General features: G+C 43.3%; 1 protein-coding gene across 3 annotated transcripts in view; it reads left to right on the top strand.

The window, feature by feature from the left end:
- The window catches only part of SLC49A4 (solute carrier family 49 member 4), a 163,074-nt gene that overhangs the window by 90,102 nt on the left and 48,576 nt on the right, over positions 1-24,396 (top strand). For 2 of the 3 annotated variants that reach the window (XM_065561496.1, XM_005279896.5), the window contains exons 5-7: positions 5,725-5,833; positions 6,690-6,757; positions 13,333-13,460. In XM_065561496.1, the coding sequence (XP_065417568.1) occupies positions 5,725-5,833; positions 6,690-6,757; positions 13,333-13,460 (305 nt within the window). The remainder of the gene's footprint in view (positions 1-5,724; positions 5,834-6,689; positions 6,758-13,332; positions 13,461-24,396) is intronic. The other variant, XM_042843086.2, reaches the window with a different exon arrangement.

Consider the following 24,396-nt stretch of genomic DNA (forward strand, 5'->3'; position numbering starts at 1 on the left):
TGTACTCCTTGCAGTCCACCTTCTTGGAATCAAGGTGAGCGCCTCTGCTCCTTTCTCCTTTGTAGTCTGCTCCCTGCAGGATTACACTCCACAGGCCAGCTACCTGGGAGTCACATATGATCTGGGTTCTTTCCCCTGACATGAGGATTCCTCCAGGAGCCTACCTACTCCCTTCAGCTCTCGCTAATAACGGAGTTTCTTGCTGACTCTTATGGAGACAAGGTGATCTTCAAGCAATCACCAGATCCCAGTCTCACAACATCAGCTCGTAGGCAACTGAATATTTACATATGGGGGCTCAACTCAACTCAATGGGCCACCAATCTTGTTACAATACCCTAGTCAAGACTGGGAAAAATACCCTTTCTTAGCTCCTTAGTCTAGCAATGTTTTTTTTTACACTGAAACAGGACAAACAGCATGTCCTAGTGCTTCAGTAGAAAAAAAAAATCCCAGTACCTGCAAATAGTTTAAAATATTTATGTTTCAGATTAACAATAACAGATTTAGTTTTAAAGCAGCTTGACAGTATTCGCCAATTATATATATTTAATATTTTGAAGAACCTATGTAAACTATTCTAAAGCTCATAAAACTAAGGACTCTGTGTATCTATTGCTCCTTTATGAACTAGAAGTCATAGTTTCACATGACATCTACATCCAGAAAGGAGGCCACAGAATAAGGTTGGTGCTAAATAGACATTGTCAAGGTTATTGCCAGGAAGCTGATTGACTTTGACAGGGCTCCCGTCTGAACAGTCTTGCCTTATGGAGTCTAGTAGTGTGCAATAGTTTTTTTTTAAAGCTGATCCATATTCCAGGAGAATGTTTTAATAAAAAAAGGTTGATGCTAACTTTCCCATGTCATAGGCATGTATATATTATGATGGGAAATAATGTGGGTGCAGTGGTTGATAGTGTGACAGGCAGCAATGCGCTTGCTTTTTCTGTAAAATTTTTGGATGGAGTAATTGCAAAGATAAATACACATGGCCAGATTCTTGGCTATATTCACCTTTGCATTACCCCCTAATGCTGGGGCTGCTGAAAACAGAGCCAGCCCCCAGGTGTATGTTAAAGTAGCCCAAAGGCTGCTGCAACTCATATTGTCTATTAATAGATCCAAGGAGACAAAATGACAGCTTAAGATTGGCATAACATAAGATTGCCTCAGCTATGCACCCTTTTCTCTCCTCAAGTCCCTAATGCTGGTACAGGGGGTGGCATAGGTGACTGTCACCAGAGGAGCCCCTTACATAGATGTGATTCTCATGGGCTGGATACAGCAGCTTATGGCCAGAATCCATTGGCAAAATAGCCATACCACAGCCAAGGAGCTGATTCATAGCCAAAAGGCAAGACGATCCAGATGAGACCACCATCAAGGTAGGTTACAACTTAATCTCCCCCGTTAGTGTCTCTTTTCAGTCTAGAAGGAAGACTAGATATGCAATCATGTACCCAGAATTTGTGACTATTTGACAGACAGTATTTTGGAACAAGTTCGGTCCCTTCTTTAGAAAGTGCCCAAACAGGTAGAACATTTTCCATTGTGTTTTATTCTGCAAGCATTGACATACCTTCCAAATGTGAAATGTTAAATAATTTTGGAAAATAGCACTGAGTACAAAAGGCAATCTGCCCTCTTAGACTCCAAGAATGCACAAGGTAGACCAGAGTCAAGGAGGAGAAAGTGGGCCTAGTAGATGGCAGACAAATGATGGTAGAAAACACTGTAAATGCATCTTTAAAATTGTAGTGAGAACATGAAATAACCTTACTCCTGTGTTTAGGATTTCTTTGCACTGTTTTAGTAAAAGAAAATTGACAAGTGGTATTGGGAGAAGGCCATGTTTATGTAATGTAGTTGCTTTGCTCGAGAATAGGCTGTGTGAAAGAAAAAGGGCTCCAGGTAAATGTTGGCTATGTTCTTTAGATCTTCTCATGGAATAAAACAAATGTGACCTCTGAAATTCTGAACATTTCAGAGAATGTTCTAAGATCTTTTCCTCAGCTTCAATAGTTGTAAAAAGAAGAACAGGAGTACTTGTGGCACCTTAGAGACTAACAAATTTATTAGAGCATAAGCTTTCGTGGACTACAGCCCACTTCTTCGGATGCATATAGAATGGAACATATATTGAGGAGATATATATACACACATACAGAGAGCATAAACAGGTGGGAGTTGTCTTACCAACTCTGAGAGGCCAATTAATTAAGAGAAAGAAAAAAAAAAACCTTTTGAAGTGATAATCAAGCTAGCCCAGTACAGACAGTTTGATAATAAGTGTGAGAATACTTACAAGGGGAGATAGATTCAATGTTTGTAATGGCTCAGCCATTCCCAGTCCTTATTCAAACCGGAGTTGATTGTGTCTAGTTTGCATATCAATTCTAGCTCAGCAGTCTCTCTTTGGAGTCTGTTTTTGAAGTTTTTCTGTTGTAATATAGCCACCCGCAGGTCTGTCACTGAATGACCAGACAGGTTAAAGTGTTCTCCCACTGGTTTTTGAGTATTTTGATTCCTGATGTCAGATTTGTGTCCATTAATTCTTTTGCGTAGAGACTGTCCGGTTTGGCCAATGTACATGGCAGAGGGGCATTGCTGGCACATGATGGCATATATCACATTGGTAGATGTGCAGGTGAACGAGCCCCTGATGGTATGGCTGATGTGATTAGGTCCTATGATGATGTCACTTGAATAGATATGTGGACAGAGTTGGCATTGGGGTTTGTTACAAGGATAGGTTCCTGGGTTAGTGGTTTTGTTCAGTGATGTGTGGTTGCTGGTGAGTATTTGCTTTAGGTTGGGGTATTCAATAGTTGTGTGAACTAGCAAATTGCCCCTTCATGTCTAGGGAACTGGTGCTGATCAATTTCAGTCCTATGGAACCTGCTTTGAGGGAGGCCTTTTTGTGGTTACATGAACATCCTTTGGGTAACTACCTTGGACAGAGTCCTAAAAGTAAGCGATAAAATAAATACTGTCCAAATCTTAGAAATATTAGGGTTGCTGAATGTAAAGGCACCATTTTCTATCTTCCTCTTTATTCCAAAACTGGAATACCTTAGATGGAGAGCAAGCTGCTCTCAGTAGAGGGTTTGTGTGTGCTGTCAGTTACAGTAATGCTGTTGCTTTAGGTGATTGTTTTAGGACTCGTCTTGTCAACTCCTGTTTAACTTTGTAGGGTGCAGATGATGACAAACCTTTGATTGTTTCACCTTCAATGAACAGTGAAGGTGAATCTTTTTAACTGAAAAAAATCCTGATTTCTTTAGAAGAGATTCTTAGTCTTGTGTGTGTGTTTGTGTCTCTCTCTCTCTCTACCGCTTTTTATGGTTTCAATTGCTGATGTTTTCCACTCTTGCTACTGTTCCCCTCTCCCTCTTCCCCAAAGAAAGAAAAAGGCATTAAGTACTATTAGCTGAATAATATGTGTAAACGTATTCAGAGTATAGTGTATTTGAACTGGAGCCCTGTTTCACCCATAATGTTGACAGTCATTTTGTCTCCCTGAGGCAGTGATTCTGGGTTCTAAGTTTGCACATTGTTGGTTCTCATTCTTGCCTGAAATTTCAGCATTCTTCTTTCTGTTATCTTCCTTGAAAGTTGAATTCAGAATTCAAATGGCATTGGCTTGTATCCAGATAAATACCCAATCTCTTTCAAGACTACCATGAGTGCTTCTTACAGTTACTCTCTTCCACTGGCTGGTTTAGAGTACCTTGTTAACGATAACTCCGTTTGTCTCCCCCACACACCCAATGTGAATGGGTCACAAACACTGTGTTAGAATCGTAGGACTGGAAGAGACCTTGAGAGGCCATCTAGTCCAGTCCCTTGCACTCATGGCAGGACTAAATATTATCTAGACCATCCCTGACAGGTGTTTGTCTAATCTGCTCTTAAAAATCTCCAATGATGGAGATTCCACAACCTCCCTAGGCAATTTATTCCAGTGCTTAACCACCCTGACAAGAAGTTTTTCAAGCTAAACCGCCCTTGCTGCAATTTAAGCCCATTGCTTCTTGTCCTATCTTCAGAGGTTAAGGAGAACAATTCTTCTCCTTTCTCTTTGTAACAACCTTTTATGTACTTGAAAACTGTTATCATGTCCCCTCTGTCTTCTTTTCTCCAGACAAAACAAACCCAATTCTTTCAATCTTCCCTCATAGGTTATGTTTTCTAGACCTCTAATCATTTTTGTTGCTCTTCTCTGGACTTTTTCCAATTTGTCCCCATTTTTCATGAAATGTGGCACCCAGAACTGGACGTAATACTCCAGTTGAGACCTAATCAGCGCGGAGTAGCGTGGAAGAATTACTTCTATTGCCTTGCTTACAACACTCCTGCTAATACATCCCAGAATGATGTTTTTTTGCAACAGTGTTACACTGTTGACCCATATTTAGCTTGTGATCCGTTATGACCCCCAGATCCCTTTCCACAGTACTCCTTCTTAGGCAATCATTTCCCATTTTGTATGTGTGCAACTGATTGTTCCTTCCTAACTGGAGTACTTTGCATTTGTCCTTATTGAATATGAGGAACATATGAGGAAGTTCTGAAAAGTTTATTGCTTACAATATTGACTTTTTCACTGTACTTTTCTGTGATGCTTCTACAGAAAATGGGAACAGCAACATTTAAACAAGTGGGGATTTCAAATAACAGGACTGTATTCCAAATACATTAGTTGGAGGAAAGGTGTTCTACTGCTGAGCTAGAATTCTTGGGTTCTGTTCCTCTTTCTGCTGCGAACTCACTGTCACCTTGGGGGGAAAATCACTGAAGGCATATTTTCAAATAAAAGTACCTAAATTGTGCCAACATAATGCATGTGCGGAAGCAAAATAAGACAATTAGTTTAAAATATGTATTTACATGTGCAAAAATGGCTAATTATACACACACCCAGTTTCTGCTTCAAAATTATTTATGTGCACAGTTTTCTTTTACATGTGCATATTTTATGAGTTTAGCTTGGGCTCTTTTATTGTGGAAACATGGAAAAATACTTAATCTAGTTCACAGGGAGGTTTGTTTGCCGGAGTGCTTTGAGATCCTTGCATAAAAGTTCTGATATAATTGTAAATTGTTGTTTATGTTTTGCATAAGTATTCCAAAGAGTTGGATTATAATATTTTTATGTTTTTGTTTAAGTAGAAAATAAGTTTTAAGAAAATAAATTTGTGATGTGTAATGCAAGTGACAAGCTGGTAGGGCAAGGAGAGATGCAGTAAATTTCCTTTTCTCAAAGAAAGTAAACAGCAAGAGTACCTTGAAGAATTTGAATCTCTGAATTTATATATGAAATATGCTTTTGTCACACTGAATTTATGCTTATTGGTTTTTAATATGTTAACACTGCATAGACTGTCAATGTAATAAAATAGCATAAGAAACTGAATTTCTTGTGAAGACAAAGAAAGTCTGAGAGCCTAGCATGTTCCAAAAATCAAGAAGGTGCCATTGATGCGCACATAGTAAATGCTTTTTCTTTAATAACATGGTGCCAGGCAGTAACTTCTCAGCCCTTGGAATTTCAGTGAAATAGCCAAATATTATACTTGATTTTTCGGACTCACTCTTTAGATGTCTACTTTTCTTCTTAATGGGCGGAATATAGATTCTAGGGTACAATTTACTCTTGAAGTTAATCTGAGCCATTTCTAATACAAACAGCAGCTAACTGCATATATGTTGTCTTCACAGCAATTTCCGTTTTTTGATGATTGCGTTAGCCTATGCTATACCATTGGGTGTTTTCTCTGGCTGGTCTGGTGTTCTGGACTTGATATTAACACCAGTTCACGTCAGCCAAGTAAGTATTTACATGCAGCAGCTGCTGTATTTCATAGGTATTTTGTTAGATTTGTAATGGTGTTTGAGCTGATGTACATATTCCCTACCTTAGTTTTTCTCACTGTTTTCTGGAACTATCAATATATACGCACCACTTCACTACTGAAATATAAAACAAAACTAACTTTTAGCATTGACATACCAAAAGTTATTGTGGCTCCCCCTGCTGATTCTACAGTGGCAGTTCATATTTTCAGAGCTGAACGCACCTATTGATGTTAATAAAGAGGCAAATAAATAAAAGGGAGTAGTGATGGCTGCTGTACCTTCACAAATAGCGAAGGAAAAGAAAATCAATGTTTGCCAAATTGAAAGGACAAAATCAGTAGAGAGAGAGATTTTATTTTTAAGCCTCTAATAGGGTATCATAGAAATCCAGATGACAGTCCCCAGCAGATTCCAATATAAAGAGAGGTCACATTCGGGGCATAGACTATTTGACCATATCCTTTAAACTAAATTATATTCCCTTTGAATTTCTTAGAAAAGTCCATCAGTTTTTTTGCTCAGATTTTTCAGTACGCCCCTCCCCCCCTTTCACTCTCCCCCCCACCTCCTTTTTTCAAAGTACACCTCTACCCCAATATAATGCTGTCCTCGGGAGCCAAAAAATCTTACTGAGTTATAGGTGAAACCGTGTTATATCTAACTTGATTTGATCCGCCAGAGCGCGCAGCCCCGTCCCCCAGGAGCGCTGCTTTACTGCGTTATATCCGAATTCGCGTTATATCGGGTCGCGTTATATCGGGGTAGAGGTGTAGCATCTTGTTTTCTCAGCCTTAACACTTTCATTTCCCCATGCTGTTTCCCATCAGGTGGATGCAGGCTGGATTGGATTTTGGTCCATAGTTGGAGGCTGTGTTGTTGGCATAGCAATGGCAAGGTAGGAATAATGATCTCCCCTTCAGTTCTTCATTTTTCTTCACCTGTAATGATCACTTAGGTTTTTAAGACTATAAACTGAATTTATTTCTAATCATTAGTGAACTATTTGAGATGGCAAATATGACTCTCCAAGGTGATGTATTGTTTCTTTTTGTAATTTGTATATTTCATGTTACTGGACTACATGGGTTGAAAATGCCATTTGCTCACTCATCAAGTTTAAGAAGTCATATTGTTATGTCTGAGAGTGCTTCCCATCCGCTCCCTTTCAGGGTAGCCTTGTGAGAAGGAGGTTGCCTGATCTTGGGAAGAACCAGTTTAGCGCCTCTGAAAAGCATCAAAGAACATCAGTGTCTGTTTCCTGCCAATGCCTGTCTAGCAATCTGATCCACTGAGTGTTTGATGCTGAGAATACAACACACTTCCCACATACGTGGACACAGAGTGTTCCTAGCATCTCTCCTCCTGACCACCATGGGTGTAGAGTGACACTCTCCACCAACCATCTGAGATGTGCATTTATGAGTGAAAAAGTGAGAATAGGAATGGCCTTCCCAATCCAAGCTACCAGACTCTTTCCATCCAAGCTTTGTTTAAAAAAAAAAAACGAAAAAGCAAAAACCATCACCTTCCTTGCGGCTCTTGAAACTTAAGTTATTAAAAAATAGAAAACCACTACATTACACTCATCTCTGGATTTCCCAGTACAATTCTGTCTTCTTTCCATCCATGACCGAGGCCCTGATTCTGCAATGAATGCTGCACGGGTGCAGGAGTCTGTCTGCACAGACGTCATTGCAGGATTGGGACCCAAAACTGTAATCTCTTTTGGGGGCAGAGACAGTCGTCGTCTTCTACTGTACAACAACAACGTGTATAACTAATAAATAACAAACTGTAGGTTCAAACAAGAACTAGATAAGCTTGTGCAGGATAGGTCCACCAATAGCTATTAGCCAGGATAGTCAGGAATGTTGTTCCTAGCCTCTGTTTGCCAGAAACTGGGAATGGGCGACGGGATGGATCACTTGATGATTACCTGTTCTGTTCATTCCCTCTGGGGCAGCTGCCGTTGGCCACTGTCGGAAGACAGGATGCTGGGCTAGATGGACCTTTGGTCTGACCCAGTATGGCCGTTCTTATTGGGTTTCTCCTCTTGCCACCTCTTATTCCACTTAACAGCTAGAAAGGAGGAAGAGGAAAGCTCCCCCACAGACATGGAAAAGGGAAAAAGACATTTGAGCTCACCCACCACAGTACTCCAAATGCTAACTAGCCAAAGAGCTAAATCATACTAATCAAGGGTCATACTCCAATAGGATCCCTGCAGAGGACCCATTGTTTGTTAGCTATTGCTAGATTTGGTTATGACATTTTTCTCCATAGGGAAAAGTTTAAAACCCTCCTGGCATTTATAAAAGTAGTGTTTGGTAAATAATTACCTATTAATATATGTCCTGTCCATGCAGCAAAAGCAGTATGATGGAGAAACTAGTGTGAATACTCATGCGGAATTCTCTCTCATATGGGCTAGCCTTTGCTATTGCAGTTGAGGCCCTGGAACCCACTAGAGGGGCACCCTTTGTAGCCTTAAGCTTCTCTATCAAGAACTTGCTGATTCAGACCCATAATGCAAATCTCAGCCTTTATGGTAAATTAATTTATTTAATATATAGCCTAGTTTTAGTTTCAGAAAATGCTTAATGCCTCTATAACTGCTGCAAAATAGACTGCAAACTTTATAGCAAGGTCAGTATTTTGTAGAGTTCAAAACTTTGCTTTTGAGTAAATTAAAAGAATGCTAATAGTCTGTTTCCAAATATGTCTCTGCAATTCAGGCAATATATAGTTCAAACAGTAGCGTTTGCACACACACACAAAGTGGGCAAGGGTGATTTGTCACTTTTGATAGATGATTCCCTCCTCTTAGGCCTATTCAGCAGGTATCTGTGTAGGATTGAACCAGTGATGACTTTGATTGTAATCTGCTGAAAGTTATAATTAGGAAAATTAGGTAATGATTCTTGTCAAGTATGACAAGCTGATGTATTTCAGTGTCAGGACTGTGACTTACCAGGCAAGCAGTTATCTCTCTTACCAGCCTGTGGTAAGGTGGGGTTTTTGTTTTTAGTTTTTTGAGGGGGAGGGGGTTGTTCTACCAGCTGCTAATTTGTAAAACCAAAAATGTTACAATTTAAGAATGATAGTGTTGCTTTACTTTATTCTCCTCAAACCATAAAGTCTAGATATAATTTTACTCTTTCATTAACATTAACATGATTTAATTCTTTAACTGCATACAAAGGGCCTGATTTTTCAAATTTGGCTTCAGTTTTTGATGACGCAAATGGAACCATGTAGATATCTTAACCACCTGCTGCCTGCAATGGTAGCGTTTGTGCCTGCATTTCACTGTGGATATTAAATTGTGCCCCTTCAAAAGGAAGGCCCATATTGAAAATCAGGATCCAAAACTCTTTATTTTGCTTTTGGTGGTATGAGGAGTTTTTCTCCACAAGGTATATAAATAAATCCTACTTCTCTCTACTCCCCCACAATCCTGAACTAGACATGTTTGGTTAATTTGTGTGATGCATTTTAATGATGGAAAAGTCTGGGATATTTTGGGCAATTGGCAGGTGTTGAACCCTTTGCTGGCAGAGGTAGAATGAGACTGGTCTGAAGCAAAGCAACTTTAAAGAGTGACATTCATGTTTTATTATCGCGCTGAAACATAAATCTATCTCCATTTCCCCAGAATTTTTCTTGTCACGTTTGCTAATGATCTCAGATATTTCTGGATTTTTGTCCTTCACAGCCCAGCATTTCCTTCTGCTTTTATCCTGCAGTGATGTCAAAATGCTGAAATGTTGTGACTTGGTGATAATTTCCCTAGCAACAGACTTTTCTCAGCAACATACATTTAGGCCTTAACTGCAGGATCCAGCACAGGGGGATTTGCTTGGTCATGAAAGATTTTGCACAGGGCACAGTGATATGCAGATACTCACCTACTATCCTGGATTATCTCTTCTTTAGTACATGCACACATTCACCGTTAGTGCTGGTTTGGGATAATAGATGATGGTAGTATATGAAGTTGTGGGTGCAAGGTGGTGTTGGTGTGTTGCTGCACGGTTGTAAGTGACAGAGCTGCTGGGACTGGGGAACAAAAATTTTCTTTCTGATCATTGGACTGAGACCAGTGCTGTGAAAAGTTTACAGGTCTTGCAAGCATTTTTACTAGTCATACTGAGTTCACCAGAGGTGAAATACAGGCCCTTAAAGGACTGGGTATGACCTTATTTGTTATGTTTTCTCCATTTTTGTTTAATTCAACAGTTTTGTGAAACTTAGAACCAAATAAGGGGCAAATGTCAACTTTTACTCCCAGCAAAATCTGAGATGCCCGTTACTGCTATTAATTTCAACAGCAGCTTATCTTTCTATATTAAAAGACAGGTGCAACTGCTCAGTACAGTAAAGTGGAGAAAATATCTGACTCCATTTTTCCCCACCCTCCCACCCCAAATCTGATATTTCATCCATTTTTTTTTATTAGGCAGCATATGTAGCCCCGCTCAGCTTTAGAAATGGAATACTGATGTTGGCAGCAAAATAACCCCTCGGACTTTGCTCCATGGGACAAATATGAAGTTCATGTTTTGTGACACTTCTGAGACGTTTCACATAGTTAGTTTAATGACAAAAATACAGAAAAAAATGAATGAATAAATGTGATTTTAAAGTTGGGTCAAACTGATTACTTTCTTCTTCCCCCCTTCAAATCCAGCATGAACAGCTAAACTTCTGCAGTTAGAAGTTAATACTCTATGCTATTTGAAAGCTGGGATTACAAACTTTAAGATGATATACAGCATTGATTCTAGCTCTACCAGTTATTGACTTCTAAGTTCAGTGTGGAGCTGAAATAGAGGGAAGGACAAAATAAGAGGAAAGATGTGGTCTTAAGATCCAATATTTCATAAAACTCCCATGCTAGATAAACTGCTGAACATTACTTAAAGGTGGCATTACTTTCAAGCTGTATATAGTGTTACCTTTTATATCAGGTGGGCCATGTAGGATTGGACCTTAAAATACCCACCCATCTCTTTTTTTTAGCAGGGGAAAATAAGGCAATTAGCAAACAAGTTAGGATGTCTTCATCATTCCAAACTTCCTGGACCACACTACCCCAATCCAACAGGAGGATTAAAACTGAACCATGAGGGGAGAAGTTCTTCAGACATAACTTCAATAATAGCAAGGGAACTACAAAAAATTACTAACAAATTGAATAACATCTCCCTCTCTCAAATGTTTTTTCTAAGTTTGCACCAGTGTTAAAATCTCTTTTGAAAAGAGCAGTTGCAGTACTAATTGTGTTGTGGGTTCAGTGCTCAGCTGGATTGTTTTTTTTTTTTTTTAAATAAACACAAAAGGTGCAAAAAAATTGAGTGCCCCAGCAAACTGTTTAATAGATCTTATTTAGTTTTGTATCCAGGTGCAAGTGTCTGAGCATAGGGTTTCTGCTTGCCTTATTTACTGAGACCTCCGTCATTGATTCATTTGGGTTTACAAGACCCAACTTATTCTCTTGTTATACACAGCATGTTGTTCTTTATTACAATGACTTCATAGTGATATTAGTATTGAGGATTTGAGAATAACCAGAAAGGTCTGAGTTTCTCCACAAAAATGGATCCTAGCTCTTCAGTCTAGCTTGATGAAATAAATACATATCTACACTTGCACATAATCAAGCAAGTCACCCTAAACTAATTGATCAATACACCCTCAAGTCTAAATGCCACTGACTGGCAAGCAGCCATGTAAGTAAGGATGTGATTTTGTTCTGAGAGAGATCTGCTTTGGGGGAAGAAAATTAAAATTTCCTCTTATGTTTAGCTGCTGAAAAACACCATCTGAACTATCTTTTAAGTTTCCCTTGTAAATATACAAAGCGAGACAGTGTCCCCATTGGCTGAATTGTTTTGAATTATTATTATTTTTCATTTTTATTTGAATTACTGTCGTGTTTAGGAACCCTAGTCATGGACCAGGTCCTCATTGTGCTGAGTGTTGTAAAAACAGAACAAAAAGACAGTTCTTGCCCCAAAGAGCTTACAATCAAAGTAATAAATGAGACTACAGGCTGACAGACACACATGAGGGGAGTATAAATAAACAATGAAACGGTACTAGCCAGCATGATAGGTTGTGTTCTCTGCATACCAACAGGCTAAATGTCGTCAAGCTTTTTCTAGGCATCAGGGCGAACTAGGATTGTCAAGGAGGATAGTGAGTGAGTTTTGCAGATGTTTACAGGGGGCTCTTCCCAATTCTCAGGGGGCAGCATAGGAGAAAGTACAAAAATACTTGTTTGAAAATTTAATAAGTGGGCTATAAACACTGGCATCATGGGCCAGTCAAAGGCTGGGAGTCAACATCTTGATAGCGAATGAAAGATGATTGGATGGGTTAACGAAGAGAAGTAGTTTGATTTAATAGAGAAAAGGAAACAAGTTAAGTGATGCAAAGGGAGGGGTGATATGGTCAAAGCACCAGGCTATGACAATTATCTTTACAGCAGCATTCTGCATGGATATGAACAGGGGCAAGATTGCATTTATCAAGGCCAGAGAATAGGATGTTACAGTAATTTCACCAGGCAGATGAAAGCCTGGTTCAGAGTTTTAGCTGTGGATGAATGGAAAAGGCCATGTCTTACAGATCTTAGATAGAAAGAATCAGCAAGGTTTAGTCATAGCCTGAATATGAGGACATAGAGGGAGGTCCAAGTCGAAGATGATGCCTAAGTTATGGGCTTCAGTGACAGGTGGCATGGTGGTGGTATCCATAGTGATTGAGAAAGGAGGTAATGGGGAGAGCTTGATGGGGAAGATCAAGAGCTCCATTTTAGCCGTGTTGAGCTTCAGCTAGCAGCTAGATGTCCACAAGGAGATGTCAGAGAATGGCAGCAAAGAGTTAATTTTAAAGATGTGTTATAATAGCAGAGATGATGCCTATGATAACTGTGATCTGGCAAAAATACATAGGAGTCAAGCATAAGGAAGAGGTAGGGAGTGAGTGTAGTGTTTTATGAGGTTTTGTATATTGGAGCTGTGAAGATACTTTTAAAACAGCATAGAAATCTTGAATTGTGGTTGTGAGACTGTGGAAAGAGAGATTTCAAAGCAGAGGTTAAACAGTTATTTTCCAGTTTTAGAGCATGGTGTTTATTCAGATATTTAAAAATAATATGGTCCCTGCCCAAGAGGATTTACATTCTAAGAACTGCAAACCAGTATCCTTCCTGTATGCCAATGATCCTGAATTGATGAGACAGACTTTTTTGAACTTCTGTGGAATCAAGTCAGGCTTCAGTTTAACCATGACAAAAATCACCATTATATATAACTCCTTCTAGCAGTTTCAGAATAAGATGCAGGGGTCTTTTCTAATTTCTGGATTATATAGTGAGTATGTATTAATTTTACTGTAAAGTGTCATGCTTAAATAACTTGAAAAATAACATTTGAATTGATGAGATTTGTGCTTTTATTTCAGGTTTGCAGATTTTATCAGGGGCATGCTGAAACTTATACTTCTGCTGCTGCTATTTGGAGCAACACTGGCATCCACCTGGTTCACTCTCACCTGTCTTACTAGTGTCACTCACCTGCCTTTAACCACAGGTACCTAGAACAATGTAAAACCGTAAAAAGAGATGATTTTTATTGTTCTTTGGGTCTGTTTTATAAACAACTGATATTGTAGGCAAATATTTGCCATCTTAATTAAACTATATTATGATCTGTTTTGAGAACCCAATCCTGATGATAAATACATTAAATATAATAGTCTGAGTTTTCATCCACTAATTTATAATGATGGACAAAAAAAGGATTTAAAGCTTATTAAATAAAAATGTCTTTGACCAGCTTTTGAAAGCATGATAAAAGAATTAAAAACTTTCACTAAAAACATAATTATTATAATCCAGATTATTAATTAGTACCATTTTTGGGAATAGCTGTGGTTCTGAATAAAATAGTGATGGTGATATTGTGAGTATATGGTAGTGGTGAATATATAGAGGAAAAATGATAAGTTCTTCTTCGAGTGCTTGCTTATATCGATTCCAATTAAGTGCGCGCGCTGCGTGCACAATCGTCGGAGAATTTTCTACCCTAGCAACACCCGGTGGGTCGGCTGTGGAGCCCCCTGGAGTGGCGCCTTCATGGCGCTGGATATATACCCCAGCCGACCCAGCGCCCCCTCAGTTCCTTCTTACCGCCCGTGACGGTCTTTGGAACTGTGGAGCTGTTCTCCACTCTCCCTAGCTTTACTTGTTTATTCTTGTAGATAGTTGTTGGTTATATACTTTTAGATTAGTAGTTTGTTGTTAATAGTTTTGTAGAGTAGATATAAATAGTTAGCGGGGGTTAAGTGGGCTATTATCTCTCCTTTTCCCCCCGGCGCGCAGCCGAGCTCATGCCCAAGGCTCCTGGCTTTAACCCGTGCGCGACCTGTGCTAAGCCTATGCCAACGGGAGACCCTCACGACTCTTGTCTGAAGTGTTTAGGGGAGTCTCACCAGATGGACAAATGTAAGATCTGCAAGTCTTCCAGGCCCAGGACCAAAAAGGAGCGGGACTTTAGACTTAAGCAGCTCCTTATGGAGGCGGCACTTAGACCAGATCTCCCTTCGGCACGCCAAGTTCCAGCACCGAGCGCCTCGGTGCGCAGTGCCCCAGCGGCACCCTCCGGTACTGCACCGCGAGCAGACGCGGATAAGGCCCCATGGCACCGTCCTCCCACGGCACCGCGTCCGCCGCAAGCCCCTCGGTGCCGTTCCCTGTCTCCGGGACATAAAAGACCCCGCAAGACCCAGGACGCTGCCGTCCAACAGGCACCGGCTCCCCCCGCACAGGTGGTAGAGCTGCGTCCGGCTTCGGAGCGCCAGAGGGTGCAGGCATCGTCAACACCGTTGACTCCGGCACTGTGTGTAGGGTCGTTGAGTCCGGTCCGGACTGGCTCACCGCCTCGTCCTGTGGTTGAGCCCTGTCTCCCTTTTACGCCAGAGACTTTTGCAACGGCGAAAGACCTTATCGCCCTCACAAAGCCGGTGCCATCTCAGCCCGTGGCACCGCATCCCCTTCGCACGGTGCAATCCAGGGGCAACCCTGCCCTGATACGCTCCGAGCGTGGACTCGCGGCACCACTCCCGGTCTCGGAGCAGGTCCCGATGCCGCTCGCAATCTCGGCACCGATCTTCATCTCGGCGCCGGTCGTATTCGCGGCCCAGATCTTCCTCCTGGCACCGGTCTACTTCTCGCCATCGACCTGAGCATCGGTACCAGTCGGAGTCTAGACGCAGTTCCTGGCACTGGTATGAGCACCGCTCCAGTTCGCGAGGCCGCTCCCGGCACCGAGTCTACAGACGGCCTTCATCTTCGCGATCCAGATCTGGATCCCGGTACCGGCATGGCCCTCGGCACCGTTCTCGATCCCAGTACCGCTCACCGGCACCGCGCAGAGACCGCTCGCCTGTGGACCGGCACCGCTCGGCACCATACCAGGACGAGCCCCTGCAATCACGCTCGGCACCACCCTGGCCCCCAAGATCGGCGTCTCGCTCATCGGAAGGGGCTTCCCGATCAGCATACCCTGCTCAGGGTCAGGCTGCAGATGACTTGGGTCATTGGCAGGAGGGGGCAGAGGACCCTAGACAGGACCCTGCACATTGGTCTTTCTGGACCCCATAGGCATATCACCAAGCTCAAGGGGCTCCACCAGCGGCCTCTCGCTCGGCACACTCTGAGACCAGGGTACCTGAGGCCACCATCTCCCGTCCTCCCCCAGGGGGCATGGAGGCTCCAGTGCCGACACCCACGCAAGCCCCAGACCCCGGTGCAGGGGATCCTGCACATCAGGGACCCTTGGAGCCAGACCCTCATCTGGATCCTTTACCCCCTGAGGCGTCGTCCTCATCCTCCCCAGATGACGGGGTGGCGGGTACAACCGCCTCAGGCCCACCTCCAATAGACCTCCGTGCCCACCAAGACTTGTTGTGTAGAGTGGCACAGAACATGGACCTACAGGCTGAGGAGATAGTGGAGGTGGAGGACCTGGTGGTGAGCATCCTCTCAGCTGATGCCCCATCCCGGGTGGCATTGCCCATTATTCGTACGATCCAGGCTAACGCTAATGCCATATGGCAAACCCCGGCCTCCATCCCTCCCACTGCCAGAGGTGTAGAGAGGAAGTACTTTGTCCTCTCTAAAGACCATGAGTACCTCCTATACACACCCTCCGCCGTGTTCACTAGTAGTCTCCTCAGTGAACGCAAGAGAGCGTCATGGTCAGCAGGCGGCAGCGCCCAAATCGAAGGACGCCAAACGCTTCGATTTGTTTGTGCGTAAGGTTTACTCAGCGGGGGGGTCTGCAGCTCAGAGCCGCAAACCAACAGGCGCTCTTGAGTCGGTACAATTACAACTCATGGAATTCCATGGGTAAATTTAAAGAGTTGGTCCACCAGGACTCGAGAGAAGAGTTTGGGGCCCTAGTGGAGGAAGGTAAAAAGGCCTCCTTGCAGGCCTCCCTGGACATAGCAGACTCTGCCGCCAGGTCACTAGCGTCTGGGATAGCCATGAGACGCGTCTCCTGGCTCCAGGTATCGGGTTACCGCCAGAACTTCAGCAGATCCTGCAAGATCTGCCGTTCGAGGGCCAGGGGTGGTTCTCGGACAAGACGGACTCTCGGTTGCAGAGCCTCAAGGACTCCAGAACCATCATGCGTTCCCTGGGGATGCATGTCCCAGGACCCCAGCGCAGGCCCTTTAGGCCCCAGCCACAAAGGTTCTACCCTCCTCCTCCTCGTCCAAGACAGGACTTCCCCAGAAGGTGGGGGCGAGGTGGTAGACGGAGGTCGACCGGGCCCCAACCCGGTCAGAACCAAGGCCCTCCTAGACCACCTTCAGGACCTAGGCAAAATTTTTGAAGGTGCGCTCGAGGACGGCGTGCCAGCCACTACCCATGATCCATTCCCTTTCTTTCAGGATCGCCTCTCCCGTTTCCACCGTGTTTGGTCCCTTATAACCTCGGACCATTGGGTCCTTCGCACGGTGGAGAAGGGATACGCTCTCCAGTTTTCTTCGTTCCCCCCCTCCCACCCCTTTCCCCGTCCCTCTTCAGGGACCCTTTTCACGGGCATCTCCTTATACAGGAGGTTTTTGGGCTCCTCTCTATGGGGGCCATAGAGGAGGTTCCGCCAGAGTTAAGGGGCAGGGGGTTTTATTCCCACTACTTCCTGATCCCCAAAGCAAAAGGGGGTCTGCGACCCATTTTAGATTTACGCGGACTCAACAAATTCATAGTAAAGTTGAAGTTCTGCATGGTCTCCTTGGGGACCATCATCCCTTCCCTGGATCCTGGAGACTGGTATGCCGCCCTCGACATGAAGGACGCATATTTGCATATAACAATGTACCCCCCACACAGGTGCTTCCTTCGATTTGTAGTAGACAATGTGCACTACCAATTTGCCGTCCTTCCCTTCGGCTTGTCCGCGGCTCTGAGACTGTTCACCAAATGTATGGCTGTCGTGGCAGCATACCTTCGTCGACAAAGGATACAGGTGTTCCCGTACCTAGACGACTGGCTGGTGCGCGGCCGCACCAGGGAGCAAGTTCAAACTCGCGTCCAGATAATACTACAAACATTCCACGAGTTAGGCATTTTACTGAACAAAGAAAAGTCCACTCTGGAGCCAACCCAGAGAATAGAGTTTATCGGGGCAGTCTTAGACTCCAGACTCGCCCGAGCTCTTCTGCCAGACACTTGGTTTCACACCATCACAAACATTATCCACGGACTCCAGGTCTTCCCGATCACCACAATAAGGACGTGCCTCGGCCTGTTGGGACACATGGCCTCTTGCACTTACATAACCAGGCATGCCAGACTTCGGCTTCGCCCACTTCAGGCCTGGGTATCATCGGTGTACCGTCCTTATTAGGGTAACCTGAACATGGTGGTCACAGTTCCGAACTTGGTCTTGACCTCTCTCACCTGGTGGCTGGATCACAAGGCAGTTTGCGCAGGAGTGCCGTTTCACGCCCCACAACCCTCCCTGCACCTGGTCACGGACGCTTCATCTCTAGGTTGGGGCGCTCACCTTGGGGAGCACCATACCCAGGGCCTGTGGACCGCATCCCCACTAGCTCTGCACATCAATGTTCGAGAGCTGATGGCGGTGCGCCTAGCCTGTCAGGCATTTCTCGGTCTCCTACATGGCCGTTGCGTGTCAGTCCTCAGACAACACCACGGCCATGTTCTGCATGAACAAGCAAGGAGGAGCCCGGTCGTCTCTCCTATGCCAAGAGGCCATTCGCCTGTGGGAGTTCTGCATTGCCCACTCGATACATCTCATGGCATCGTTCCTCCCTGGAGTCCAGAACACTCTAGCGGACCGTCTCAGCAGATCCTTCCAGACGCACAAGTGGTCGATTCGCCCAGATATCATCCGTTCCATCTTCCAGAGGTGGGGATTTCCCCAGGTTGACCTGTTTGCCTCACGAGCCAACAGGAAGTGCCACGTGTTCTGCTCCCTCCAAGGGCGATCTCCGGGCTCCCTGTCGGACGCTTTCCTCCTATCGTGGAGAGACCAGCTGTTCTACGCTTTCCCTCCATTTCCACTGGTCCACAGGGTACTGCTCAAGCTACACAGAGACAAGGCACATATGATTCTAGTCGCTCCAGCTTGGCCAAGACAGCACTGGTACACCACGCTTCTGGAGCTATCGGTACAAACTCCGATCACGCTTCCCTTGTGCCCAGACTTGATCTCTCAGGACCACGGCCGACTCTGTCACCCCGACCTGCAATCGCTCCACCTTACAGCGTGAATGCTCCATGGCTGAATCGGACAGAGCTATGATGCTCACATCCCGTGCAACAGATTCTACTGGGAAGTAGAAAGCCCTCTACACGGACCACTTACTTAGCCAAATGGAAACGTTTCTCCTGTTGGTGCGAGCACCAGGCCTCGCCCCCCTTGCTGGCGTCTCTTCCACTTATACTTGAATATCTCCTATCCCTAAAACAGCAGGGCTTGGCGATATCTTCGGTCAGGGTTCACCTGGCCGCTATATCGGCGTTCCACCCAGGAGAATATGCTTCCTCAGTCTTTCCTAACCCCATGGTTGTCAGATTCCTCAAGGGCTTAGACCGGCTATACCTACAGCAACGTCAACCCGTTCCGGCGTGGGATCTTAACCTGGTTCTCTCCAAGGTCACAGGGCCCCCGTTCGAGCCATTGGCTACCTGCTCACTCCTTTACCTATCTTGGAAGACGTCCTTCCTTGTAGCCATCACTTCAGCGAGGCGTGTTTCTGAAATCAGGGTGTTCACGTCTGAGCCTCCATACACAGTCTTCCATAAAGACAAGGTGCAGCTTCGCCCCCCACCCTACCTTTCTTCCCAAGGTGATATCAGCTTTTCATGTGAACCAAGATATATTTCTCCCGGTCTTCCATCCTAAGCCGCACGCCACCCGTCAAGACCAGCGTATGCACTCATTGGACGTACGCAGGGCCCTTGCTTTCTATATTGAGCGTACAAAACCCTTTAGGAAGACGACGCAACTCTTCGTTGCAGTGGCTGACCGGATGAAAGGTTTATCGGTCTCCTCGCAACGTCTCTCCTCTTGGATCACGTCCTGCATTCATGCTTGCTACGACCTGGCCGGTGCCCTGACGTCACGCCTCACCGCCCACTCCACGAGGGCCCAAGCCTCCTCAACTGCCTTCTTGGCTCACGTCCCGATCCAGGACATTTGTAGAGCGGCGGTTTGGTCAGCGGTCCACACTTTCGCCGCTCACTATGCACTTGTACAGCAGTCCAGAGACGATGCTGCATTCGGATCAGCGGTTTTGCACTCACCGATGTCTCACTCTGACCCCACTGCCTAGCTAAGGCTTGGTAGTCACCTAATTAGAATCGATATGAGCAAGCACTCAAAGAAGAAAAAACGGTTACTCACCTTTGTAACTGTTGTTCTTCGAGATGTGTTGCTCATATCCATTCCAAACCCGCCCCCCTTCCCCACTGTCGGAGTAGCCGGCAAGAAGGAACTGAGGGGGCGCTGGGTCGGCTGGGGTATATATCCAGCGCCATGAAGGCACCACTCCAGGGGGCTCCACAGCTAACCCACCGGGTGTTGCTAGGGTAGAAAATTCTCCGAGGATCGTGCATGCGGCGCGCGCACACCTAATTGGAATGGATATGAGCAACACATCTCGAAGAACAATAGTTACAAAGGTGAGTAACCGTTTTTTTGGGAACTTAGAATTCAAAAGATTAAATACATTATTAAAAATTAACTAAAACCTTGAACTAATTAATCCAGTGGAACCCAAACTGTGTGGCGTGCCCCCCATTCTTCATCACAGGTGAAAAAATGGACTAGCAGCTTTTACTTTTTGTGCTTGTCTGTTCCATCATTACACACCTACAGAAAGGTAACTTTGTACAAAAATTTTGTTTTCTGAATTAATGCAGTGAGCCAAACTCATCAGTCTCCTGTCCCTGCCTACATATGAGAACAAAGCAGACCACTTTCTGTAGGTGAAATTAATTACATACATGGTGATCTAAAACAGAACTGGTATATCAATTTTTACTTACCAGCCTTTAGTTTCTTATTTTTTTTAAGAACTCAGCACACTATATAGGATCCTTGAGAAATAAAGCAGCCTCCTTATCTCTTTTTGTTGACTCAACATACAGCTGCAGGACTGTAAAATGGGGGGAGGGGAGGTGAACCATTGGATTATAAAAAAAAAAAAATACTTAAAATTAAACAGAACTTAAACTGACAGCTGTGTACTTTCAAGGAAGAACTACTAATGTTAGTGCCCTCCCACAATTACTCTGTTTAAAAATGAAATTAATGAAGATTTGGAAAGGAGTTTTTGTAGGCGAATGAAAAGATATAAAGCAACATGCAAGTACACAATAACTTCTAAAATGTTACTTTTTGTGGGTAGAATTGGCTCAAGAAACAGTCAGTCAGTGATTGTCAGTGTGGCTCTTTTTGTGATTGACTAATGATTGCTAGACTGCAATGTGTTTATTGGAGAGCGTGTCTTCTTTGGGACACTGGTAGGCTTTTGTAATTTGCAGGTAGATTCTTGTAATTGGAATGGGACTCATGGTAAACTATCCTAATGGGTAAACTGAAAGGAACCAGGTTAATTTGAGGGGAAGGTAAAAATACAGAGAAACAGATTTAACAGCATTTCTTAATTTTGGTCTGCTTTGTATGCCACAAAGTGCATTAGTAATAATGACATTAACATAGCACTTTTCATCTTCAAAGTATTGAATCTAACTTTGAATGAAGCATCAATGTATGAATATGATAGATCCCATCTCTTTGTGCGTGCCTTTGGTTGAATTTTTGTGGGCAAAATATGTTGGCTTACACATATCAGGGATAGTGCATATATACATAGAAAATTACACAAGTGGAGGCCACGTACAATCTCCAATCCTCACTGTCCACCGGTGGGCTGGGGGGAGTATCCCCATTTCACGGATGAGGAAAAAGAGGCGAAAGTTAAATGATTTTTCCAAGGTTGCAGCTATGATTATTATATTAAATCTCAGCCCTTATTATTTTTAAAGATTCATTTCCATTTTTTTTTTTTTTTTTTTTTTTTTTGGAAAAACCTGACTGATCAGTGCCCTTACTTTTATATGGTATACTAAAGAAGGTGTCTTTAGCAACATAGTAGTCTCAGTCATCATGCTGGGGTACTGGATCAATGCTGAATCTGAGGTGAAAGATTACGACTACTGAGTCACCATCAGTACTATTTGTAGCAGAATTCCAGATTCCTTTCTCCTTAAAGGGTTCTTCTGATCCTGGACTGCAGGATTGTTGTAAATCCTTCCTCTATGATCAGGTGCATTTGTGAGGTTTTTTTTTTTTTTAAAGTCATGAGGAAGGTCACACTATTAACTTTTATAGCAGGAATTTTTATGTCTCTGTCGCCATCTTAGTTTTTGTCTTTCTGTGCCTTGTTTCCTTCCCACTTAAAGATGTTTGGCAAGTGTTACTTTGTAACTCATGTTAAAATATATTGGAAAGCATTTTGCCACTTCTGTGTAATTCATGGACTCTCCTGGAAACTTTCCCTGAATAAGATTGTTTGGATGATTTTTGGGCTGACCATTGTTGAATATCTGGTAGAGCTAAAAGGAGCTTGACAAAATTAGAGCCCAGTCTTCCAAGATGGTGAGCACCTCCCATGAGGTGGAAAATTACTTCAACTCGTGATAACTTCAGCAGTGTCCAGAGTAGACAGTAATGTTACTGTAGCACTTCAGTGCAATAAGCTTTCATTTAAAAGCCTTTCTTACCTCATTCCTGTGTACAAGTACATATTTTAGGATTTGGCATGAAATCTCCTAAACCAGTGTGTAGTTAAAGGTTAGATTCTTCTTTTTAACCTGATAGTTTAGAGCTCTCTTTAAAATAGATGTATTGTTATTGCCTTCATAATAAGCAGTCCCTTAAATTTGGTTTTTATAAAGTACCCAAATAAAACTATTCCTTTCCTGTGGTAGATTTTCTGTCTAAGTTCTTTTAATGTGCACATCACTGTAGTATCTGAGCACCTTTTTGAGAAAACAAAACCTTGCCTTGAATAGCAGTACTAGCTGTAATGAGTACTGGCAAATCTTTGAAAGGGGATTTTAAGGATTTAGGCCCTAATTTATATCTGCTTACAAGATTTATTTTTCCTCTGTGGCCCAACTTCCCAATTTCTTTACTAGACAGGCATTTCTTTTTATAAGCAGCTCTTTTTTGTAAAAAAGTAATATAATATAAAATAAATGCAATATGCCTGTTTAATGTAGGTCTTTGTATATTGAATACCAGTGATACATCTTTATAAAATACATTCTTATGGATGAAAATGCACAAGGTTTTTAAAGTACTAATGTATAGTCTGCTTCATGCAGATTATTCCTAAATGTAATGATGCAATATGCTTATGACTTCTGCACTTCACAGTAAGTGGGAGAAACAGCACATTTAAATTGATTTGGTTGAACTTTTTTGTTTAATTAAAAGTTTGAGAGTATAGAATATAACTGAGCCAAATTATAGAAGGTTGAATGCAGGCCACTGCCTAGTGGCACTTGGGCTTTGGGGAAGGATTGTGAGATGGCTATTAAATGTGGAAGCATCTCGGTGTGCTCAATCAGTGGGGCAACAGTGACATTAGGATCAAGGATGTCGTTTGCACTTTTTTGTGTTTGGAAGAGCACTATATATAGCTGAAACAATTTATCTTAGTATTTTTTGTAGCTATTACTGTGTAGTGCTTTACATCTTCAGGGTACTTTGGATTCATTAACTAACCTTCACAACACCACTGGGAAGCAAGTACTATAATTCCTGTATTACTGCGAGGATTTTAAGGCAGAGAGATCAAGGTCCAAAATAATTTTTGTAGAAGCTAGCATAAATGTGCAGTGGTACCTGTAGAGGAGTTCTCTGCTCCCTACACAGGTTTCTCTTCCAAGATTTGTGTGTTCACTTCCACTCCACTCCTTCCCAGAGAGCTTCAGTGGTGTCAAATTTCTTTTCCTGTGTGCCTCATATGCCTATTAGTATATACAAACATCTTTCTCATAAGCAAATAGGCCCTACACATGCAAAAACACACGCTTGATAGGTTGCAGCAACATCTTAAAACTGGTCAGATATCAGGATGGACTCATCTGATGCTGCTGGTCTGAGCAGTCAGGAGGGGAGCTGTTCCAAAAGGAAAGCCAGCTACTTGGACGAGGAAGCCAACCTCATCAATCAGAATATTATGGAGGATGAGCCAGGTACCTGTGGAAGGCTACTCCCATGAGAGGAATACTATTCAGAAGGAGAAGGTATGTGTTTAGTAGTGTCTACCAGATTCAGTGGGGTGAGTAGTCAGGAGGACTGTGGAAGCAGTTAACTGAGGCCTTGGCTACAGTGTAGTCGCGCCGCCAGCGCTGTGAGAGCTCTCTCTCTCGCAGCGCTGCAAGTACTCCACCTCTCCAAGGGGAATAGCTTGCAGCACTGCGAGCGAGCGTGCAGCGCTGCAGGCGCTGATTACACTGGCGCTTTACAGCGCTGCACTCGCTGCGCTCAGGGGGGGTGTTTTTTCACACCCCTGAGCGCAGCAAGTGCAGCGCTGTGAATTGCCAGTGTAGCCAAGGCCGAAGTGATGTTTGGTGGCCTGTTTTTGAAAATTTAGTCCCAAGCTGCTTGGCCAACCCAACACCAGGGAATTGATGTCAGAGCTGGAGTTAAAACTCTGGAGCTCCTGGACTTCCGCTGAGTTCACTAGACTGGTTCCTGACATGTTTAAGGGGAAGTTATTAGGTACGATTATTCTCCCTAAAGTGAAGTGGAAGAAAGAGGCCCTTAAGATCTCAGTAGATCTTTGTTGGCAATTTCAAAAGTCAGAAAATGTTTTTGGTCTAACAAAACGTGTTTTTTTGGTGATTTTTTTTTTTTTTTTGACAAAATGGTCAAAATCTCAACTTTTTAATTTAAATGTTTTTGCATTTTAAAA

Source organism: Chrysemys picta, chromosome 11, assembly GCF_011386835.1.
Source record: "Chrysemys picta bellii isolate R12L10 chromosome 11, ASM1138683v2, whole genome shotgun sequence".
In the NCBI taxonomy this organism is placed as follows: domain Eukaryota; kingdom Metazoa; phylum Chordata; order Testudines; family Emydidae; genus Chrysemys; species Chrysemys picta.